Source organism: Watersipora subatra, chromosome 9 (assembly GCF_963576615.1).
Source record: "Watersipora subatra chromosome 9, tzWatSuba1.1, whole genome shotgun sequence".
Taxonomy (NCBI): Eukaryota; Metazoa; Bryozoa; class Gymnolaemata; order Cheilostomatida; family Watersiporidae; genus Watersipora; species Watersipora subatra.
The window spans coordinates 54,524,764-54,547,694 of record NC_088716.1 but is presented as its reverse complement, the minus strand read 5'-3'; the positions used below and the strand labels follow the sequence as shown (position 1 = coordinate 54,547,694).

General features: G+C 34.6%; 1 protein-coding gene across 1 annotated transcript in view; it reads right to left on the bottom strand.

The window, feature by feature from the left end:
* Positions 1–496: 496 nt before the first annotated feature.
* LOC137403614 (potassium voltage-gated channel subfamily KQT member 1-like) overlaps positions 497–22,931 on the bottom strand; it is a 41,582-nt gene continuing 19,147 nt past the window's right edge. The window contains exons 5-12 of the mRNA XM_068089590.1: positions 13,869–14,009; positions 11,354–11,464; positions 10,468–10,629; positions 5,752–5,884; positions 4,886–4,985; positions 3,807–3,882; positions 3,230–3,430; positions 497–714 (exon numbers count right to left, since the gene is read on the bottom strand). Of these exons, the coding sequence (XP_067945691.1) occupies positions 571–714; positions 3,230–3,430; positions 3,807–3,882; positions 4,886–4,985; positions 5,752–5,884; positions 10,468–10,629; positions 11,354–11,464; positions 13,869–14,009 (1,068 nt within the window). The 3' untranslated portion in view covers positions 497–570. The remainder of the gene's footprint in view (positions 715–3,229; positions 3,431–3,806; positions 3,883–4,885; positions 4,986–5,751; positions 5,885–10,467; positions 10,630–11,353; positions 11,465–13,868; positions 14,010–22,931) is intronic.

Below are 22,931 nucleotides of genomic sequence, written 5' to 3'. Positions count from 1 at the left end.
ACAGTAAAATGAACAGAGGAGATTAGAACTGTGAGATAAACAGAAACATAGAACGATGAGCATTTAGATGAGCAGGGAAGATTTAACTCTGTTAATCTTTACAATTTTAACCAAATATGATCTGGTAAAACATTAAATAACATGACATTTAGCTTTGAGAGTGTTTGATATTAAACCAAGACGTGTAATGTACACGGAGGTTCAGTAAATCTGGTAACGTTCATGCGCATGATCATCTGAATGTCATAAAAGAGAATAGAAAATACGAAACATCTAGTAAGATACTGTCACTATGTTGGCTTTTAAATAGGATGAGATCGAAGGTGTATCGCCATAATAACTACAACCTCCGTTATATGAGTTGGATGTTCAGCAAATTAATGTGCTATTGCCATGAGTATAAACTATTAAAAATGCATTAAAATCATATCAAAATAATGTTTTAACCAAAACTATGTACAAGTTGTCAATACTATTTAAAACAAAAAGTGTGATTATTTTTTATCAAAATGAAAGCCTTTTATAACTTAAGCTATAGATAGTTATTTATAGACATGGTCTGACACTATGTCAGACATCTTCCTTTTTAAATGTGGATGCACTCGCGCTGCGTGATCGTCCATTCAAAGACAGGTCATCTCTTTCCTCCCATCGTTTGGCTAGAGAATTGAGCATTACTATCGTTTGGTCCATTTTACCATCTATGCGTCCCATCTGTAATTTACAGTGAATGGTTACCAGTCTGTACAAAAGAAAGAGACAACTTCTAACCAAGTTAGAGTTATCTCTTCTTGGAATATAAGCAATCACATCAAGATAAAAAGTACCCGTAGTTAGCACCAAACCGAGGAGCACATTTGTTGGCTTTGTGCTGATGCTTAGCATGTTTATGCCTTAACTGAAGCAAAGGCAGCAACTGTTTTTTTCTTCAGCCTTTTCACTGCCGTACACCAGTATCTGCAAATTCTAAGATCAAATGCCGTAGATGCATTTTTGTAAAATTAACAGTGGTTCCATAGTAACTGAATATTAATAATTTGTGAGATGACCAACAATCTTGAGTATTTCTAAGATGTTAAGATTGTTGTTCAAATAGTTCTCTGAAAAATTCGCGAAGCAAATTATAGTATTTGATCAGGGAATTCCAAGTTGAAAACGAACTTTTTTTTGACGATTGAACTTTTTAGCTGTAATATGGCTTCTGTGTTAGAAACGGAATAGCTTTTGTTGATGACATTATAGCCGATTCAGGTTCAAAATTAATTACATGTAAATACTCAGACAATGAAAGTGACAGCACTGACTCTGATGGTGGTAAAAGTAACAGTTTTGTAAGAGTAAAGAAAATTGTAGGGGATCATTATAGCTTCGTAGCTATCATAGCTTCACATAGCTTTAGCAATGCACATATTATTATTAGATATATTCACTTTTTGCATAGCTATGTTTGTTAACATGTTGGCAACATAAAATATATAACAAATATGTTCTAGATAAGGTTTGAAATTGCAAAAAATAGTATACGTATCATGCAGCCAAATCGGCAATTTTCAGTAAAATGGCTGGCATTAAACCGAAAGCTAATCATGTACATGGATTGCAGTGAAAGGGTTAACTAATTGTCAGCCAAAAAATTTAGTGATTCAAATTTGAATGAGGATAACTCGCTAAGTTTTTTTTATGGGAACTTCAACCACATAAACGAGTTACGCATACTTTACATCCTAAATTCAATGATTCTATGAAATTTGAGATCAAGACTGTCTTTGAGCAGGTGAGTAATGATTATTAGTGCTTGCCAACTAGCATGCCGTGTTAAGGCCAATCGCTTCATGCTTACAACCATTCATTAAATCCTCCAAAACTTTATGAGTGCATCAATTTCATAAACATACTGAGACGACAGTACCTGACTTGCCTTTCACCATAAAATTTAAACCCTCTCAGGGCCCTCTCAGATTAGTGAACAGGGATGTTAAAATTGGTAGCAGTGGCATTGTAATACATCTATGATTTTAAAACCTTAAATAGCTTTCCACATGAATTTTCTGTAAAAACTTAATGCATTATTAGAGTCTTGCAGACCTAAATTAGCTATTGAACGATGCAATTTGTTGAGTAAGATTGTGACCAAACACAGGGTTTCCATGAGTCACTCAAGTCCAACAATGGTCACCAATTCCACTGTCTGTTTTAAATGTCGCGTGTCTCGCACATCATTAATGCATATCAGATTTTTGTATTTCACAGGCTACAGCATTACCAGCGACGTGTGTGCGCAGGAGAATCTCCCTCACAATGAGCTGCTTATGAAAGAGCTCATTTGACGTCTCACGCACAATCGCTATATAACGGAAAGAGAAAGAAATAAGAAAAATCACGCGTCAATTGACGTTATGGTTAATAGCAAAACGCATCTTTGACAAACACACTAATCAAAAAGAGTCTCTCAGCACACATTGGCAATCACAACTTTTTTCTCTGATTCTATCGAAACTGAAACTAAAGTTAGTCTGACTACGGCTGGCGGCCTAAAGAGTGCATTTTTGTTCGAGCATAATGATTCAAGTTGGCAAAATTAAAAGTTAATAAAAACTTTGAAACATTAAAAATAATGTTTTATATTGATTTATGCAGTCTTTCAATGTCTTACCACTTCTTAATCTGCATACATGTATATACTTCTGGATTAAAAAAAACTATCTCGAATGATAAAATTTCAAGTTGGCACGATGATTTCCGGTTTCGGTAGATATTGAGATGCCTGTACTAAATTGGTTATAACTTTTGCCAAAGACGTCATAAAGGCATATTATAAAGTTCTTCTGATTAGCAAGAAATTTTTCTTTCTAACTAATCAGAAATATTCTTTTATGATTTAAAAATAATGATGCAAGTTGGTAAATTTCGGGCACGAGTTAACTCGCGTTGAGTGCCTAGCAACGTTATGAATACGCGAGTTAACTCGCGCCAGTGCGAGTGCAAATGAGTTAAACTCACACTGAAAACCATATACCAAACTACAATACCGACAATACCGAACTTTCTTATTTGGCAAAGGATACTGGAGATGGTAAATATCGAGGATACCGACACCGGGAAAACCGATAAAAAGTGCAAAGATATCCTATCCGACACTAAATTATATACCGGCCCAACACTAGTGCACACACGCTAGACTCCAATGTGAAATAAAGCATCCTACAGCAGGCACATCCTCAGTACTTACTTTCTCTTCGAGACGAGCTAACCGTGAAATTACTGTCAGCTTCTGTCTGTCTTTTTCTGTAGTCGGGGCACCATTGTTTCCCGGTTTCCCTAATATCTGGTCCAAACGTCTTTGCAACTCTTTGATTCTAACCATCATGTTGAGATGACCTTGTGAGTACTGCTCTATAATGTCTCTCACATCATAAGGTTTCCTCGCTTGCTAAAAAGAATAAAAAACATCATGTTTGTTAATGCTTACAAAAATGATAGTTGGTTAAACCTTTGGGGAAAACATACTCGCAAAAGAAAGTTTTCAAAAATACACATATGTAGTTGCGTCAAATGATTACACAAACACAGTCTTACTAGTGGTTGAACATTAATTTTCCGTTCGCACAAATAACATAAGCCGTATACACATGTGAATCACTGTTTTTACTTACAGAACCCCATTTCCGTTACCAAACAAGCAAGAAGCTACTAGACCGAAGCATAAGCTGGCAACTAACCTCTCGTTAGTTTCTAGTACGCAAGAGTTTTCACAAACGCATGCAACCTGCTTCTTTTCCTATATCAGACATAAAATCTTCCATTACCTGAAACTTTCGTCTTGCAACAAAGTATTTAATTCTTCTTATGACTTTAATTGCGGATTTATGTTGGTCTGTCAACCTAAAGTGAGCAAGCAAAAGCAAAAAAAAGTAAGTTTGATCAAATACATTCCATGGTTAAATACAATAGGTAGCGAGAACCGAGATCTATTCAAACTAGCAATCAACTGACATGCGCTGTTACAAATTTAGTCATACCCTGTGCTTAATAGAATTGAGATGTTTCCTTCACGGTACAAAACGTTCTTTGTATTTCCAAATAATTAAACCAAGAATATTGCACTTAAAAAAACAAAAAGTTCAGCTGTTGGTGTATGAAAGTAGAAACATTCAGTCTTACAAATTTTAATGGTTCATTTGAACAGAGAAAACAACTGGGTTCGACTAAGGAAATGGTTTAGCATGTTTAGCAGTCGAAGTCTAAACAATCACTTGCGTACATTACAAACATTATGAGCTAAGTGAATAGGATCAACAGGTTGTTCACTCGCGAACTAGTTAATTTTCAACAACTATGTCCTAATAGGCTCATGAAAACACAGACCATTATATAAACTGGTAAGGAACTGTGGGCATAAAGTAAAAAATACCATAAAAAAGCTGATATATAGTACGAGTCAGCAGTTGTGGTTGTGGAATTATACACTGACTTTATGAAGAGAAGCTTGACTAAAACAATCAAATGAGTTGACAATAAAAGATGATGAAATTTTAACAGCAAAAAGAATACGTGATACCGTGGAACAGATGACCTACTAATACACTTATTTGGAAATAAGTTGCATATAATCCTGGATATAAGTTTCCTACCAATCAAATTTTATTTTTAAGAACAATAGACAAAAAATACAATATACTCACTTACCAAAATAAATTTTAAAATGTTGAAATGTTGAAATATTTAACATTTTGAGTTTTTTTAAATGTTAAATATTTTACAAATTAATAAACTATTTGAAATAAACAAGTTAAAAAAGTTTAGACAAAATTAGAGATGACAGCAAGATGGCACTTACAAAGATGTAATTTTCTACTAATGTTACTCAAAATCAAAACGAACTTACTGAGTCGGCTTGACAATCCTAGGGTTGTCTTCACTATCGTTATCGTTCTGATCATCAGTGAACGCATCGTCGTTGAGCTTGCTCATCTGTCTTTTCAGGCCTACACAAAAGAATGGTAAAATAATCTAGCTTTTGCCAGTGTACACATACAGTAATAACAGAAAGATTTTAATTCCGATATCAAGATATTGAAATCTCTGATTAACAATTTAAAGACAACCCTGCCAATGGAATAAATAATCTTTTTTTGTTAATGGTAAATATATAATTGTAAATATTTAAAATTACCTTTAGCCCAGTTAGGATATATATTTAGAAAGATAAATCTGTGTCAGAAGCTGTCTAAACAATTGAACGAGACGCATGAGAAGTAGTTCTAATGGCTTATTAACAAACTGAATATTGAATGTTGTAAGCTATTGAAAGGAATTACATGTATGTGTGTATTAGTGCCCTTTAAATAGTTGTGCTGAGGCTTTAACATACCGTTATTATAATCTATATTAAATAATATATTATATATTATTTAATATAAACTCAGACCACTTCAAATATCAAAAACAATCAAATAATATATTATTTATAACATATATTTACATTGCATTTATATAATTATTTATAATATATTATAATTTATAATATATATTATAACATATATGCTAAATAATTATTATATTTATTTTATATATATGTTAGTATATTTATATTTATCATAATGTATATTAAGGTAAAACGAGATAAAACTAGAAATGTCAATAAACCTTAAATCATTAAGCTTCTGTTCAACAGAGAATAATTTAACAGAGAATAATTGCTATGCTGATGACAATTGGTTGATAACATATTAATGTCACTTCAAGGCTTACTTATTTCTTCGTTATTAGAAATCATCATGCTGTCTGTGCTCTCCTTCCTATCCAAAGACCGCAATGAAAACTTCCTTCTTTTAAGGCTGCCTGCTCTTTTGCCTCTGAATGGATTGTGGTTGTGCCTAGGTTCCTATAATCATTTTATTAATCTATCCTTAAGATTTAGTGTCATTACTGGAGAACAAAACTCTTTGAAACTACATACCACATACAACAATAGCTACGATTTAGGGTTGCAAACCAAGTAAAAATATAACAGAACTAAACATGCTGCATTGACATCGATGATGAAACTCAAATCAAACTCAAATATGTCACTATAAAGGCAGTTCGAAAAAATAAGAATACTTTAAAAGTTAATGTATAAATGTTACTAACAAATCTTTGAAACAAAAATCACTAAGCAGACCAAATCTGTACAACAAAAGGTAAATTAAAAACCCTACAGACTGTTTAGTTTAAGGTTGCAAACTTTAAGTCAAAATAAAAGATCACTATTAAATAATTATTATCTGGTCTTTTAGTAAAATACAATCCATAGCAGAATTTCTCTACTTGTGTAATTGACAAAATGCTCTCATTTATTAATAGCTCTATGCTAAAGTATGGGTAAGAGTTGGTAACATGTGACAGACTCTGACTGACTTCTTTACTTACTTAGGTAAAAGTTTAAAAAGAAATTATAAACAATACTGTCACTTTAAAACAGCGAAAGAGTGATCTAACCATTGTTTCTTAAATTATGCTTCCTTATTGTCAAGGTAAACTAGACACTTTATTCTATACAAGTCTATGAGACAAGTGCAGTCAAACCTTTACCTGCATTGAAAAGTTAGTTTGTTTCAGGATCTATTACGAATGCTAAAACCATTATGAAGCGGAGCAAATGTTTCTTTAAGAATACATTGTAATTAATTTTATTCATTGAATTTGCTTGATAGCCTAAAAACTTATAACTCCTTAAAAGAATATGTAAAACTACCTGAAAAATTGAAAAAACTACATTATCAGGGAACAACTTAACAAAACAATGATCCAAAAAGAAGTTTTTTGTGGCTTTACCTTAGGGACATGTGAACAGAAGTATAAAATTAAAGATGAATTTACACAAAATTTTAGTAGATTTCACCAGAAAATATTGGTATGGGTTATCAATTGGCGATTGTTTTTGATGTTTGAAATGATCTGACAACCAGGAAGTTTCAAGATTAAATCGGCAAAATTTGATCGTGGTTAAAATGCTTAAATCAATTGTGTAATTATGACATCTATAGTCGTAGAGATAAAGGCTTGCAACACTGAAACTCAAACGCAATAGCCGATGTCAACTATGGCAATGATAGCAACTATTGACGTTGTCTCGCACACATTTTTCTTCTGAGTATTATAACCGCTATCAAGTTTTGTCAATTTTAACCTTGAAACATTCTGGCAGTCAGATCACTTCAAACATCAAAATCAATTGTGAATGATAAAAAATTACAGATACTTTCTAATAAAATCTACTAAAAGTTTGTGTAAGTTCATATTTAAAAACAAAAATGGTGATAGAGATTCTCGGGTAACCTGCCTTAACATAAACTAGATCAAGTTTAAACTAACTTGGGTTATATATTTTTATTATCTTTTCTATTTTTGTATTATGAGTTAGAACTTTTGCAAGTTCTTCATTTTCACTGAGAAAACTACACAGTATCTCACAAAACTTCAAACATCGTAACAACTTCAAATGGGCAGTCCAATAAGTACGCAACTTCAACAGCAATATTGGAAACTTTGTACATAGAAGTGATTGAAACTAAAGGTTTCACTACACAGCCTTTTTAAAAGATGAAAATTTCTGTGCTTTAAAGTAATGGAGAAGGCCACAACTAGAGTATATTCCTGTACATGGAGGTTCTCAAGAGCTAAGGCAAATATTTATAATCCAACTAAAACAAGAGGTCGAGCAGATTACGGTATGTACCGTAATATTTCCGTGAGGACAAATTATTTATTTTAGAATGATAAAAATAAGAAAATTCGGGTTGTATTAGTGTGAACTCTCTGAAACATTATTGATTGTTACCTCAAATTCCACAACATATTTGACAACAACCGTGGAAGGAATGAGGTTAAGTGCATACAAACAATTTGGGTTTATAATAAATTTATGAACCTAGAGTTTTAAACTGGTTTGTGGTTTGATGCATAAATGGTTGAGTATTATTAAAGACAGTGAAAAAGATCACCAGAAATTGAGACAAAACTGGTACAATTAGGTCAAACATAAAGAATGTAGTGGAAACAAGGGAATTACTTGTTAATATTTAATGGTGCGTTTACACTGGCCGACACCGACTCCGATTAGGTGCCAATACCCCGACTCAGACAGGTACCTCCGACATTTCACGTATGGGTGCCGACACCGACGCCCACTTTACATTGCAACGATCAAACGATCTTTGTCGGTACCAACAGCCAATCACAGCGTTTCGCCGTTCTGACCTTCACCCGACCACGCGAAGACGAGTACACATAAAAATCAACGCGCTTGATGTGGAAAATTATATACTAGTACTACACTACTACTACTTTTCCTACTACTACTGCTAGAAGCAACTACTGAATGCCAAGCAATGAATGAATGATGAGGCAATGAAAATCCGAGCAAAGAACTGTACGTACAGTTCTTTCGTCCGAGTAATTACAATAAATAAAATGAATAATGAAGAAGATTGAATGGTGAATGTATATTTGTGGTAGTAGTAGTGTGATGGACGCCGGGCCAACACTTTACACTTCTTGTAATTATTTGTTTGTATATATTTTATATGTCTGTAAATATTTTATTATATGAGTTGTCCTTTTTATTCTCTCTTTATTGCCTTTTTATTGTTGGCCTTGTTACTCGTTATGCTATCAATTGTCGTCGTTTATGTTGTCATATCAACGCACTAGCGGGCCTAATTATTGGCCATTTAAACATTGCTAGCCGGTGTTCTCACTCGGTCCCGTTAGCCGGAACGGGCAATTTTATTGTATATAAGGGAGCAACACTCACTTAGTAGACAGAGCAAATGGCCGTACGCTCCTCAGCTAGTGAATTTCCTTCGCTAATAAAACATTGAATGAAATCACACGCAATTTATTTCTGTATGACATAATCTAAATCATGCCAAGTAAGGGCCGGCAAATTTCTTGACAGTTGTATTTACAGTCGTACTAGTAGTAGAACTAGTAGTAGTCGTACAACTGGCTATTCACTTTTAATTAATTTAAATTAAAGAAAAAAACTTGATTTTTTGGTACTCTCGCGTTCACATCGTTGCTAGCCATGCTGGTTCACTATTAAAAAGAGAACGAGGGAAAGTTTAATGACAGTCTTCTAGCCTCTCATTAAACCTAGCCCTTTCGTTTCATAAACTTAGCACTGTCATTAAAGCCTAGGCTCATTTAACCAGAGGCTTCTAGCTTCTGATTGGCTGATGAGCGTCCGATTTGTCGGTGCAACCGGGCACTGCTGGGTAGCTCCGACACCGACTTTCAGATCGGTGCCGACACCGATTTTACTGTTCACACCTACCGACACCGACTCATCAAATTTGTCTGTGCACGACAAAATCGGTGACAAAATCGGCCAGTGTAAACGCACCATAAGAGTGCTGGATATAGCTGAGAAAAGTAACGAGACTTGTTGGATAGTCATCAACAAAACTGAATGAACTGAGGAGTAGAGAACAAAGAGTGGCGTACTACAGTATGTTTATACAACCTACTACCTTAACCTGTGTGATGCTAATATAAACAAGATCGAGGTCAAGAAATATCCACCATACACCGAGTATTTACCGTCAGCTCAGAGGCGGAGTGTCGCCGTAGGTGTAGAATCATTCCAAGACTTTCTCTGCTCAGCAACGAAGATTTTCTACGTTTGCTGACTGGCAGCTACCAAACATGTACTCATCACTAACTAATTTTATACGCTAAATGAAAATGGTCAAAATTAAAAGTTCCTAAATTTGTTGTATGAACTGCTATTTTTCATAATGTGTTATACAAATGTTACCAAATGAATTAAAATCATTATTTCAAGCAAACTTTTTCTACTGCCATTTGTGACATCCGATAAAACATGGTTCTAACTAAAATAATAATCAAGAATCGTTTACATTGTTTAACCTTGCACACACCTGTCCACACATGTCATCTGCTTAGCAATCACAAAGTTAAGCACAAGCTACAGCTATTAAATGACTTAGATGAAACTTGCGGTATCTTAAAATTTTCAACACAAAACAAATTGTTTGATGTATCATCAACAAATAAATATTTTTGACAGTTATATACACAATTTTAGTCAGGTGGTAAAGAAAGCTTCGTGATAAAGTCTTAAAGCAGATCAGTTGTTTGACAAGTAATTTCAACTGCGTATAAAAAGTCCCTGTTAGCCTAAACACCTCTACATTTTCCACAAAAAATATAAGTTGCATTGAAACACCAATTATCAAAAAAAAAACTCGCTTCAGCAATAACAGTTTTTGAAGACAAAAGAGCTTTTTTAAACAAATTCTTTAGAATATGGAGATGAATTCTCATTCAGTCTCTCAATGAAAAATTACCGTAATGGTTTTAACAGACCACTTCTTCTGTTGTTAAGTTGGTATATGGCGAGATAGATGGAATACATCTGATTGAAAGTCAACAAGTAGCTGTGAGATATTTGATGCCAACCTGAGTGTACATTCGCCACGTACAATCGAGTCGAGGATTATTGGTAGAGTACACCCTCCACAAACATTGTATGAGAGTCGCTGCTGCCGGTATCTGCCTGTTAAAGTGCTTCTGTCTCTGTTTCTGCTGCACTTTCAGTGCAAAACCAGATCCCAAAATACCCTGCATAAAATGTTTTATAGTATTAACAAAATACTACAAAATAGTGAACTCATACAAAATTTACACGCGATTATTATAGCCTATCACATGTGACCAACAGGCTCATTATGTTTATCAGAGGATGATATGCACTCCTTCGAGCTAAGGTTAAAAAATTAAACAAATTTTTAAGGTAGGTTTTGAGATATCAGTGCTCAAAGTGACAGCATTACAATGATGATGAAAAAGATGCGTAAGGACAATAGGCATGGTTTTATTGAATGTGTGAAGTTTACTTGTGAAAATATTTCGACTAATGAGGTTGCATGAAAGTGTAAACAGAAGCCATCGTGTTTGACTACGCCACATTTGAGCCATTTTGGAAAGGGATTCCAACCTATGGCGTTTTCGTGATGGCTGCGGTTAACTGTTCGTTTTTGTGCTTTTAAAAGCTTGTAATCTGTAACTTTGTAATATGTAATTTTCACACATTTTGCACCTACAAGACAGCAGAGTAAGACATGGTGGATCTTTTGATATCAAATAACTTTAATGTAAATTTTGTTGCAAGTCAATTTTTAAATTCGCCTTATGTAATTAACTGATTATGCTTTAGTAATTGTGTACAGACTTTAATCATTTGGCTGATAAACCTACCATTTGTCTAGAAGCAAACCATTGTCTTTAGAGCTTTACGCATTCAAATGATATAATAAGCACAAAGTTGTATCCAAAGTATACTTACCGCTGGCAGAGCGAAGAAAGAAATGGCGAAGACAGAGAAACAAGATGCTACAATTTTCCCAAGCCAAGTTTGAGGAACAGTATCTCCATATCCTATAGTAGTCACTGTAATCTGCAATGGCGTGCAAACGCTTACTAGATATAGCTCAAATATTCAGATATATCTATGTAGCTATTTCGCTAAGTAACAAACATGCTTTGGGCAACATCAACTTTGGGCTTCTATCAAAAGATTTTTAGTACAATCTTGTTTAAGACAAACTCAAATTTGCCGCGAAAAATACATGTAGTTTGTCGATAGTATAATTGCACCAATTTCCTTAAATTCTTTGCGTGAGCGTTGCTAAAAAATTCAAGTCTGTTTCCTACTGTCTATCACTACAAACAACATTACATGTGTATTGTTATTAAAACATTTAAAAATCAGTAGACTATAGTTATTCAGTTATAAATTTGGTTTTATTGGCTTTAGTTTTATCTAGTTTTGGCTTAGAATGAGCCTGATATTTAGCATTAGATAAGCCATTGATAACGTGTGGAGCTCTGGCAGTTTGCTCATATAACTTTTCTCTTACGCGAGAATCCTCTAAAATCAGGGAAAACTGCCCTTATGGTAAATAATAAAACTGTCATACAAGGCGTAGCAAGTCACATACAAAACAATTTTTTATGAAGCAGTACTCCAATTACTGCTAATGGTATTTCTTTAGAGCGACAGTCTCAGACAAACTTACAAGATGATCAGAGTTTTATAAGCATATGGATAGAACAGCGGAATGTAAATAGCTGAGAATAAGGTAATAGCTACACAAGCTTATGTTTGGTACAGATGTGCTTCACACACGTTTCAGGGAGTACTAGCATGAACAACACCGCGCAGCTATGTTGTTTAGAATACAGTCATACTTCGACTTACGAGCTTAATGCGTTCCGAGACTGAGCTCGTATGTCAATTTACTCGCATGTTGGTGCAATTTATTTATATATAGAACAATTAAATATATATTAATTGGTTTCTATACTCTAAAAAATGCAAATAAAACACTCAAAACAAGATATTGTAACAGAAAAAACATGTTGGTTATTGTCCTAACTTATCACATGCTTTCAAAAAGCAACAAATAAAAAACAATGCAAGGAAATGTGATTAATTAAAACGTAAAATTAAATACATGCAGTAGCAGCTAACGCTAGCATTTGTCAGGGAGAGAGATATAAGTGTTATTCTTCATTACAACAGTTGAATTTGATGAATTTGGATTTTATAAAAGTCTTAAAAAACAAACTTAAAAGCAAACCTGAAAGCAAACTTTCATTTTTTGTAATTAAAATTTCTTTGGCGTTCATAGTTGGAAGTATCTCGCTGGATAGCTAATTTTTCCTTTGTTTCGCTTTCACGACTAGCCGGCCGTTTTAAGATAAACCTATCTAAGGACGTTTGCCTTTGTCGCCCTTTCAACGTGTTGCGATTAGGACGAACACTGGTGTCGTCACCAAGGGTTAATGCACGGCCACTAGCCAACTTGTCCGAAAGTCTAGTTTTTATAATTTTTATAGATAGCACTGGCTTTTTCACATAGGCCTTTTCGCCATTTAACCACCGGCCTTTTCGCCTTTATTGAAACCTCGTTTCAGTTACGCTATCACCGGCCAATTGTTTATCTTTTATGCCTGAGCAGTCTCTCCATCAGCGGTCATGAAGATTGCTGCGTCGTTTAGAAACGCATTATGGTTAGTCCTTTTGCAAACTAAATGCCCTGAATACAACCCTTCGGTTTGATAATTGTAGATGTATTTCTGTCATATTGCTGAGCTAGATCAATCACGCATACACATTTCGCAAATTTTACAATAATTTTCCGTTTAATATCAATTGTTATCATTTGCCTTTTCTTTCCATTATCTTTCATTTTACTGGCAAACTTTCGGTCTACGCACCGTACTTTTGATCCACATAATTCTGCACTGAAAATTGCGCACAGAAAACACGGTACAAAAGTATAACCTGAGGGGTTGAAAAATACAGAGTGATGCTGTTCTCATAAAACACCTCCGGTATACTTTGCAACTGACTCACGTGCTCGTATCTCAAACATTGCTCGTATGTTAGTGCTAAAACTCCCTTAAAAGCTGGCTCGTATCTCATGTTTCTCGTACGTTAGAGCACTCGTAAGCTGAAGTATTACTGTATCCTTACATATCTGAAGTCTCGTCTACTGGAGTTGTTGTTGCGGAGATAACTTTTGTTTTTGAAGGTTTTCAGAAACAATACCACAATTATTATTATTATTATAAATCTTTAACAAGTGAATTTGGAAAAAGTCTATTAGAAATGCTTTGAGCTAATAGCTACATATGGCTATATACAGCTTAAGAAGCATACAAAGAAACATGAAAGGAACAATGGTATGCCAGATTGATCTGTCTACCCATACAAGTAACTGTAAGACGCGCTTTAACATGAGAAAAAAATCGCTCCTCTGCAGTTGCACCCAAGTTGTAGTGAAAAAACTTACCACTCCCCACCAAAGAGCATCTGCATAGCTTGTAAAGTGCATCTTGCCATTCTTATCCACTTCATCTTTTTCAGCAAGGTACACAAAGTAGGATGAGAAAATGAGGCCAAGGAAACCAATATAGAGCGTTGTTATCAGCTCCTGAAATATAGTAACGAAATCAAAATTGGTACTTGGCCTTTCAAACATTCCAAAACATTTTAGATCTAGGTTTATTAGCAAATAAAATTTTAGTTATACAAACATAAGATTCCAGTTTAACCTGTTTGAGGATGAGAAGTTATTAATGAATGATATTAAATCGATGAACCGATGTAAAAACTGATAAACTGATATTAAACTTTTGCGCTGAATAATGAAGTTTATTGGACTAAAGATTTGGCACAAACTGTATGCAAACATAAAAACCAATACAATTGATTATTACAAAATCATGAAAAGTACATGTTCAGTTTGCAAGTACATTTATAAAATAGGCAATGCAATTTAAATTAAGCAGTTCAGTTACCATAGTCACCTAGCATTTATTGCGAATATTAATGTGGAAACCTAATGCGACGGACATTTCTAGCTGAAATGACAACACTAAATCTGCTTGAACTTACTCTCTTTGATTAGTACAGTGCAGCCTCAAGGTATGATTACCCTGATATACAATTTTTTCATCTCATCATTCGAATCTCATTTCACCATATGAATTCAACAAAATTTTCGCCTGAGCTCAAACTTGACTGTCGGTGTGCTTATTACGCTCGCCAAAATAACACAAACACCAAAATGCTACTCATTAAAAATATTTTCACAACGCCTAAAAGAGACACGATGACCGATTTCTCTCAGTTCAGCAAATCTGGTGTGTAAAATAGTAATATTTTTCCTTCAAAACCATTTGTAAAGTCGGAGTTGCAATCCCTTTTTACAGCAGCCCAAGTGGTCAGACAACTTCTCTTAACCTACTTACAAAAATTCATTTCATTATGAAATCAGCTTCGTCCGGGTTCGGTGGCTGAATTACATTGAAAAATGTTTTAAACAGGTCCATCCACAAAAGTTATAGTGAAAGCCAAGACAGAAACTGATAAGTGATAAATTTTAGTGATAAAAGTTGAAATTTAGTAAAATAGTAAAAATACATATTAAAACTCAGCTTCAAGTGTGTGCATTTAGCAAGCTAAACTTATTTGAAGTGAAGTTATACGTACGTCTGCTTTGAAGGTAAGACTTTCTACGGTATGTAGTACTGCTCATAAAACATTGTACCATTACATTTTAATGCAGATTCTAATCGATAAATTCATTAGATATAATAAAGTTACTGTGGGTATCTATATGTAGTTACTAAGGTTAATATACTGTTTTGTTACTAATTTTTAATATGCACAGCACTTAGATTATATAAAAGTTTAACGATTCTTACTTGAGGATGTTTGCATTATATAAGTTCTCTGTTCGTATACCCCTACATACGATTTTTTCGCCAAAATACCTAACATTTATTGCGAAAATTAATGCGGAAACCTAATGCGACGGACATTTCTAGCTGAAATGACAACACTAAATCTGCTTGAACTTACTCTCTTTGATTAGTACAGTGCAGCCTCAAGGTATGATTACCCTGAGATACAATTTTTTGTTCTCATCATTCGAATCTCATTTCACCATACGAATTAAACAAAATTTTCGCCTGAGCTCAAACTTGGCAGTCGGTGTGCTTATTACGTTCGCCCAAAATAACTCAAACACCAAAATGCTGCTCATTAAAAATATTTTTACAACGCCTAAAAGAGACACGATGACCGATTTCTTTCAGTTCAGCAAATCTTGTGTGTAAAATGGTAATACATGTATTTTTCCTTCTAAACCATATGTAAAGTTGGAGTTGCAATCCCTTTATACAGCAGGTCCAGTGGTCAGACAACTTCCCTTAACCTACCCACAAAAATTCACTTCATTACGAAATCTGCTTCGTTCGGGTTCGCTGGCTGAATTACATTGAAAAATGTTTTAAACAGGTCCATCCACAAAAGCTATAGTGAAAGCCAAGAGAGAAACTAATAAGTGATCAATTTTAGTGATATAAAGTTGAAATTTAGTAAAATAGTAAAAATACATTAAAACTCAGCTTCAAGTGTGTGTGTTTAGCAAGCTAAACTTATTTGAAGTGAAGTTATACGTACGTCTGCTTTGAAGGTAAGACTTTCTACGGTACGTAGTACTGCTCATAAAACATCGTACCGTTACATTTTAATGCAGATTCTAATCGATAAATTCATTAGATATAATAAAGTTACTGTAGGTATCTACAGTTACTAAGGTTAATATACTGTTTTGTTACTAATTTTTAATATGCACAGCACTTAGATTATTTAAAAGTTTAACGATTTTTACTTGGGGATGTTTGCATTATATAAGTTCTCTGTTCGTAGACCCCTACATACGATTTTTTCGCCATACGATGCCAACCCTGGAACGGATAAAAATGGTATCCTGAGGGTGCACTGTACTAAAATGTGCAGAGCTACAGAAGGAGTTGTCTCAACAATGTGAGGGTAACTCCCTGAACATTACTCTGCCTGTTAGTGTTAAGCCAGGCAAAAACACTTATGTCATTTTGCCTGGTTTAATACTGACAGTTAACACTGGTACACCAGCTTCAACTACTAGTTCAGTACACCAGAGTTATTGCGCCAATGAGACAGGCCAAAGATCAAACCAGGTAGTGTGGGATGCGATGTCAGTCTTTATTTCAAGATCCTTGGACACGCTAAGGTACAAAAAGATACATGTAAACTTGTACTTAAAATAACAGTGATACAAGTAAAGCCTAAAAATCAACTTGTCTTAAGTTGTTACAAAATAATCATGTCCAGTTAATTATAACTGTCCATAGAAGCCAGCTTGTTACAAGTTGCAATAAGATACTCTACTCAATTAACTCTGTCCAGAGGAACTCAGTTGATCCAACTGTGTGATTCAAGCATTGAATGTTGAATGTCTAACAATACAAGGTTCTTACTATTTATGCCAAAAATGATCTGTACTTATTTATTTGTATTTGTCTTTCCAACCATCTGACAAACATTGTTTGTCAGATGGTTGGAAAGGCAAATACAAATATTTTGTCCAAGCTTTGCTTTGCCATGCTGCTCATTTGGTGTATTAGCTACAACGAGTTTACCAGAAATTTCCCAATGATCCTACCACACACGAAAATTAGCTGCTTTCTAATATGACGACTTGATTGTGGATATCAATGAAAAAAGCTATTTAATTTCGCGTTTTCGCTCGTTCGTTATAATAGTTTAGTTTCGCTAATAAAATTTTCAAGAAAGGATGACTCCGCGAAAATGTGAATGTTAGATGACGCAAATACATAAGTGTCCTAAGGTAAACACAAACAGAGACTGTGAACAGAATAAAAGAGGATGGTGAGTAAAATAGTCAAAGGCTACTAAGAGTTATATAAATGGAACTAGATAAAATATAATAATATGTGGTAAAAAATGTTTATGCACAACTAGCACTGCACTCCTCTCATCATAATACTCGCATCATGTAACTCAATGCATTAAAAAGTCTTTCCGAATGATGCAGCATCTATCCATCACTGGCTAGACAGCCAAAAAAATTCAGTATATCCATATTTTGGAGTCGTTTAACAACACACATCTTAGAAGAATGTCTCATCTTACTCGAATGGGTATTCATCTTGCGAATTTACAGTAAACAAATTAATAAGAAGCTGTAGATGCTAGACCAGCAACTGTCATACATACTTTGAAACTCCATCATTCTGACAAGGTCATCACTTAGAAAATATAGAACCAAGTTCTTTGCAAGGAACACAATACCCTTATACATGGTTAGACACCTCTGAACTTTAAAATTTTTTGATTTTTCAAAATAATTACTGATTGCAAATAAAGGAATCCACAAATTTGCAGTAGTGAATATCAGCTTTTTTTAAATTTTTCTGCGTAAACATTTTGATCGCTAATATTTCTGAACCTCTGGCAACGATTTTCAGTTCAAAATGTTTTTACCTGAATGAAGGTATTTGCTTTTCATTATGCAGTCATACCTCTAAATAGGAGTACCCCAACATATGAGAAACTTGAGCTACAAACTGCCTTTCTAGCAAGTTTCTTTCTAGAGTTACGAGTAATCTTTAATATATGAGCACACGAGCCTGTTTTCGATGGCCACTACACTAGATGGCTGAGTGTGCGGGAGGATGCTTTCAAGATCAGCATCGCTCAGTTTTTTTCCTCGAATCAGCTTAATAAAAGTTTTTAAAAGGTTAGCTAAAAATTGTAGTGAATGCGAGGCAAAAACGCTTAACCAGAAGATAGATAGCAAAAAGAAAAATATACGATATACGATAGATATGCGATAAAAAGCGAAAACAGATACTAAAAGAATATGACGATGAAATTAAAGCAAGTTTTGTGTAAGATGAAAACATTGCTTCAAGTGTGTGTTTAATGCGCTAAATTCATTGAAGTTAAATTCAATGTTTCTATTACATAACGTCACAAAAGTTTAGTGTATCGAACTCTTTGCTCTCAAGTCTCTCTCAGACAGTAATTATCCACAACGCTTGTCTCAAAGGTAAAAATTCTATTCAATAATGTTCGTAGTGATGTTATATTTTATTGCAGATCATCACAACTAAATACATGTAGGTACTGCAGGTACCAAATTACTATTAAAACATTTTCCACTGTAATATCCCGTTTAGGTGGTGTATTCACAGTATGATTACACATTAATTTTTACTTTGTCATGTGTTATTATATATTGAAATAGTGTCTTGAGACGCGAGTAAATTGAAGAAGGCATTAAACTCGTATGTCGAAGTATGACTGTACTCAATAGATGCTGCATGGTTTCATTTTGGTAGAACAGCATTTAGTGCAAGAGGTTTTCTATGAGTTGAAACAGTCGGTTATATGAGTCAAAGAGTTTGGTTCAATCTATTCTGCATTTTATAGTACAAGAAAATGTGGTATATACCCTCTGGGAGCTCCCTAACAGCTCTTTGTTCAGTGCATTCATGTTTGAAGTAGCAGAAAGTGGATGCAACGCTGAAGTTGAACAATGAAATCTTCACTTGTGGAACAGAGTTGAGATACCAATTATGCAAAATATCAATTATTTAGTAAACTGAATTATTCATGTGCAAGTTCTTTGCAATGAAAACATTTTCATTGACCCAAAACCTCACACTAGTTTAGCCTTAAACTCCTGAATACAACCCTGATGAAAAATTAACATGCTTTTGATGTCTCCGGAGGTGAAATAATCGCCTAACAAGTTCACCTACCAGAATTTTGTATCCCTCAAGCTTCTGTTCTAGAATAAATGTAAATGAGAGAAACTACTGAGAACTAACCAAAATAGATAGCTCGGTATAATACAAACTCTTGTGGATCCAGATAGAATAATCTATGTAGATGAACATAAAAATGTCATCTTAAAGCTCCTTTTGTTGCATGAAATTTTTTATCGGACTCCGCAAAGAAATTGCTTTAAAGTGCCATTCCTTTATTTGCAAAATTCTTTGTTCGGACAGTATTTGCTGAGTGCAGCAAATTTGCCTACACTAATTGAACCATTCCTGTCAACAAAATGTGGCACTAAAAAGCGCCATGGTGTTAGCTGACTAAGCGACACTGACCAGCCATGTTTCATTGATTGGGAACAAAGTAGGTGTGTCCATAAATTTTTAAAATGGCTCAATACGAAGAACAGGCCTCATCCCCATATTTAGGAAAACAGCTGAGCACATAAATTAGCCAGATTCTGAGTGTCTACTGTAGGTCATAACAATGTTACTGAATTATTCAATCAATGCTTGCTATGCACTTGTGGTCGCTGCGTCACCAGGTATAGCTCACACATGTTGTTGTCTCTGAAGGATCTGAACCACATGAATATTTAATCACAGTGAGACCAGCGTGGCAGCATACTGGCAACAAAAGACTAGAGAACATAGAAACCTCTATTTATGTTATATTGCTGTCAATCTGGCTGCGGTGGAAATATGCAAAGAATAGCCAAAACTAGCGACATTCACCGTTCCAAGCGCTTACGTGATTAGGGTGCACATGAAATGTTTGATTTCAATTGTGTACCCTTCACAATTTTACAAGCAATGCAGAAGTTTTGGCCTAAACTAGGGTACACAAGGGTACATAAACGACGACTCGGATATGGTCTTGACAGTGGAATCATGCATGTGTGACATTGCATCCTTCAAAGCATACCTTTGGGTGGCCCACATAATGATAAATATCCCAAAAATCTCGATCTTGCCATGAGTGTACAATAACATTCACTTAGTCTTGTGGTATATCCATGAATATGGAGTTGTTTTCTACATAACACTTTTAGCAATTTTTCAATCAACACACTAATAACTCTATTGATGACCAATGAACGATTCCAATAAAACATTTTAGCATATACTAAAAGCGTTAGTTTTAAAGCAAGCATTTGGTCATCATAGTACACAGACATCGCAAGAGCTATGTGAATAGCACTCGAATGCCACACTCATACCCCATTTGCGCGCCTCTACACGCGGAGAAACCAGAAACAGCCTAAATATATTTATATTTTTATTCTATGGTAACCAAACACTTGGCTTATAGCAAGAGGAATCAGTATATCCCTGATTTCTTTGCATTGGATTCATCCCCACATCGTTAATATAATAAAAACCGTACCATCAATATATCACTGAAAGCAGTGTGTAAAGAATAAATTCAAGTTTATAGATGCGCGTACGATTGAATAAATGCTTATACAACATTTTTTCAATGTTTTTTTGTGTGTATCCTTCTAGGGTAGATGTATGTGGGGGTAACCCGGACACAAGCTAAAGCGCAGCAATGCTGGTAGATGTTGCTGAGAGCAACTATAGGAAGACTTATATAGGGATGTATACAGGGAGCTTGACAGCCAAAAGGTACTTGAGTTCATGAGGGTATTTGTTATTGTTTGACGTTGTTGGCATGGCTGATGGCTGTTAATTGACATTATATGTTGGCAACTGTAGACTCGAATCCTAAATCATAGTAGGCCTACCTGCTAATTCATAGTAGGCCTACCTACTAAATCATAGTAGGCCTACCTGCTAATTCATAGTAGGCCTACCTACTAAATCATAGTAGGCCTACCTGCTAATTCATAGTAGGCCTACCTGCTAATTCATAGTAGGCCTACCTGCTAAATCATAGTAGGCCTACCTACTAATTCATAGTAGGCCTACCTGCTAATTCATAGTAGGCCTACCTGCTAAATCATAGTAGGCCTACCTGCTAATTCATAGTAGGCCTACCTGCTAATTCATAGTAGGCCTACCTGCTAATACCTCATTTTAAAGCTAGTAAAACCACACAGCATCCTAGCATGGACAAAGTGGAACTTTTAATGACTTTACCTCTCACTTCCAGATTTATAATTTTTCAAACTCTGTTTATGCTTCACTTGCTGTATTATTATTCTTATTATTATTACTGTTATTTCAAAGCTGACACAAAAGCAATTTTAATCACTAATCAATTTTGCAACCATCATCCCGATGCTCAAATCACTAGAGAGGTTATCGATCGTATCCATCGATAAATGCCAACTAGCCCAACTGCTAAATATTTATGTTCATATGAACACTAGTCTTGACGCGTGTTGACTAGGTCCCGTGGTAACAAAAAGGTAATTATATGATGACTACCAATATTTCCATATTCATTCCACCTGGTACGTTCAAGGTTTGTCTACCTGAACACAGTCACACCTCTACATATGAGTGCCCCAACATGCGCGATACTCAAGATATAAGCTGACTTTTTAGTAAGTTTCTTCTTTGAGATATGAGTAATCTCTGAGATACGAGCATAGAAGCCGGTTGTCAATGGCCACCATATGGTCAAGTCGCGAGAGGCCACTTTCGAGAACAGTATCAGTCGGTCTTCTCTTCGAATCAGTTTGAAAAAAGTATATACGATGTTGGCTAAAAGTTATAGTGAACGCGAGGTAAAATGCGACTAACAGGAAACAGATACCAAAACAATAAGATGACAAAATTAAAGTAAAACTTAGCTTCAAATGTGTGTTTAGTTAGATAAATTCATTCAAGTTAAATTCAAACTTCCTATTACGTAGGCATACAAGAGTTTAGCGTACTGAATGCGTTGTTCTCATGTCTCTCTCAACCGGTTGTTCTCCACAATGTCTGTCTCGAAAGAAAAAGCTCAGTAAAGTGGTGTACATAACGATGCTACATTTTATTGGAGATCATAACAACTAAATAGGTATTTGTTACCTTTTTTAGCGCATGTACTGAATTACAATAATTAAAAACACGTTTTCTACCGTAACACTAATACCATGTTGAGGTGTTTTTTCCTAGTATGCTAACGGAATAATTTGTACTATTTTGTATCATTTGGATATTATTTAGGAAATAGATGCCGAGATGCGAGTAAATTGACATACGAGCTTAGTTCCAGAACGCATTAGGCTCGTATGTCAAGGTATGACTGTATAGAATTAGCACTCACTTTAATAAAATTACGAATGTATTTATTCGTTCAACCAACATTGTCTTACTTTATTACAAATTGACTAGGAAATGAAGAAGATGTTTTATATAAATATTTTGGCATAACGAGATCGGTCACGCAAGCAAAACTTCGACAAGCAATGGATTGCTCCATTAATTATCGTTTCTTCTAAAAGTTTTGTGGTCTTTTTTGGAAAAAGAGCTTACAGAAAACGATGGCCAGCATAAAAGTGTTAAATTTATTCACTAATAGAACCGGATATTAAATATTTAATATATTTAACATCTAGTATTTAATAAATATAAGTAACAGTACGGTATATTTAATAACATAATTAATATATTAAAAATACGTTAACTACCGTATTGAGAAAGAGAGAGATATACAGCGTTTATAACTATAATATGATAATCTTTAGTTAAATTTTCATGATATACTAGCATTGTAAACTTATTTGAGGTTTTATTTACTTATCGATATCATGGCAGCTGTT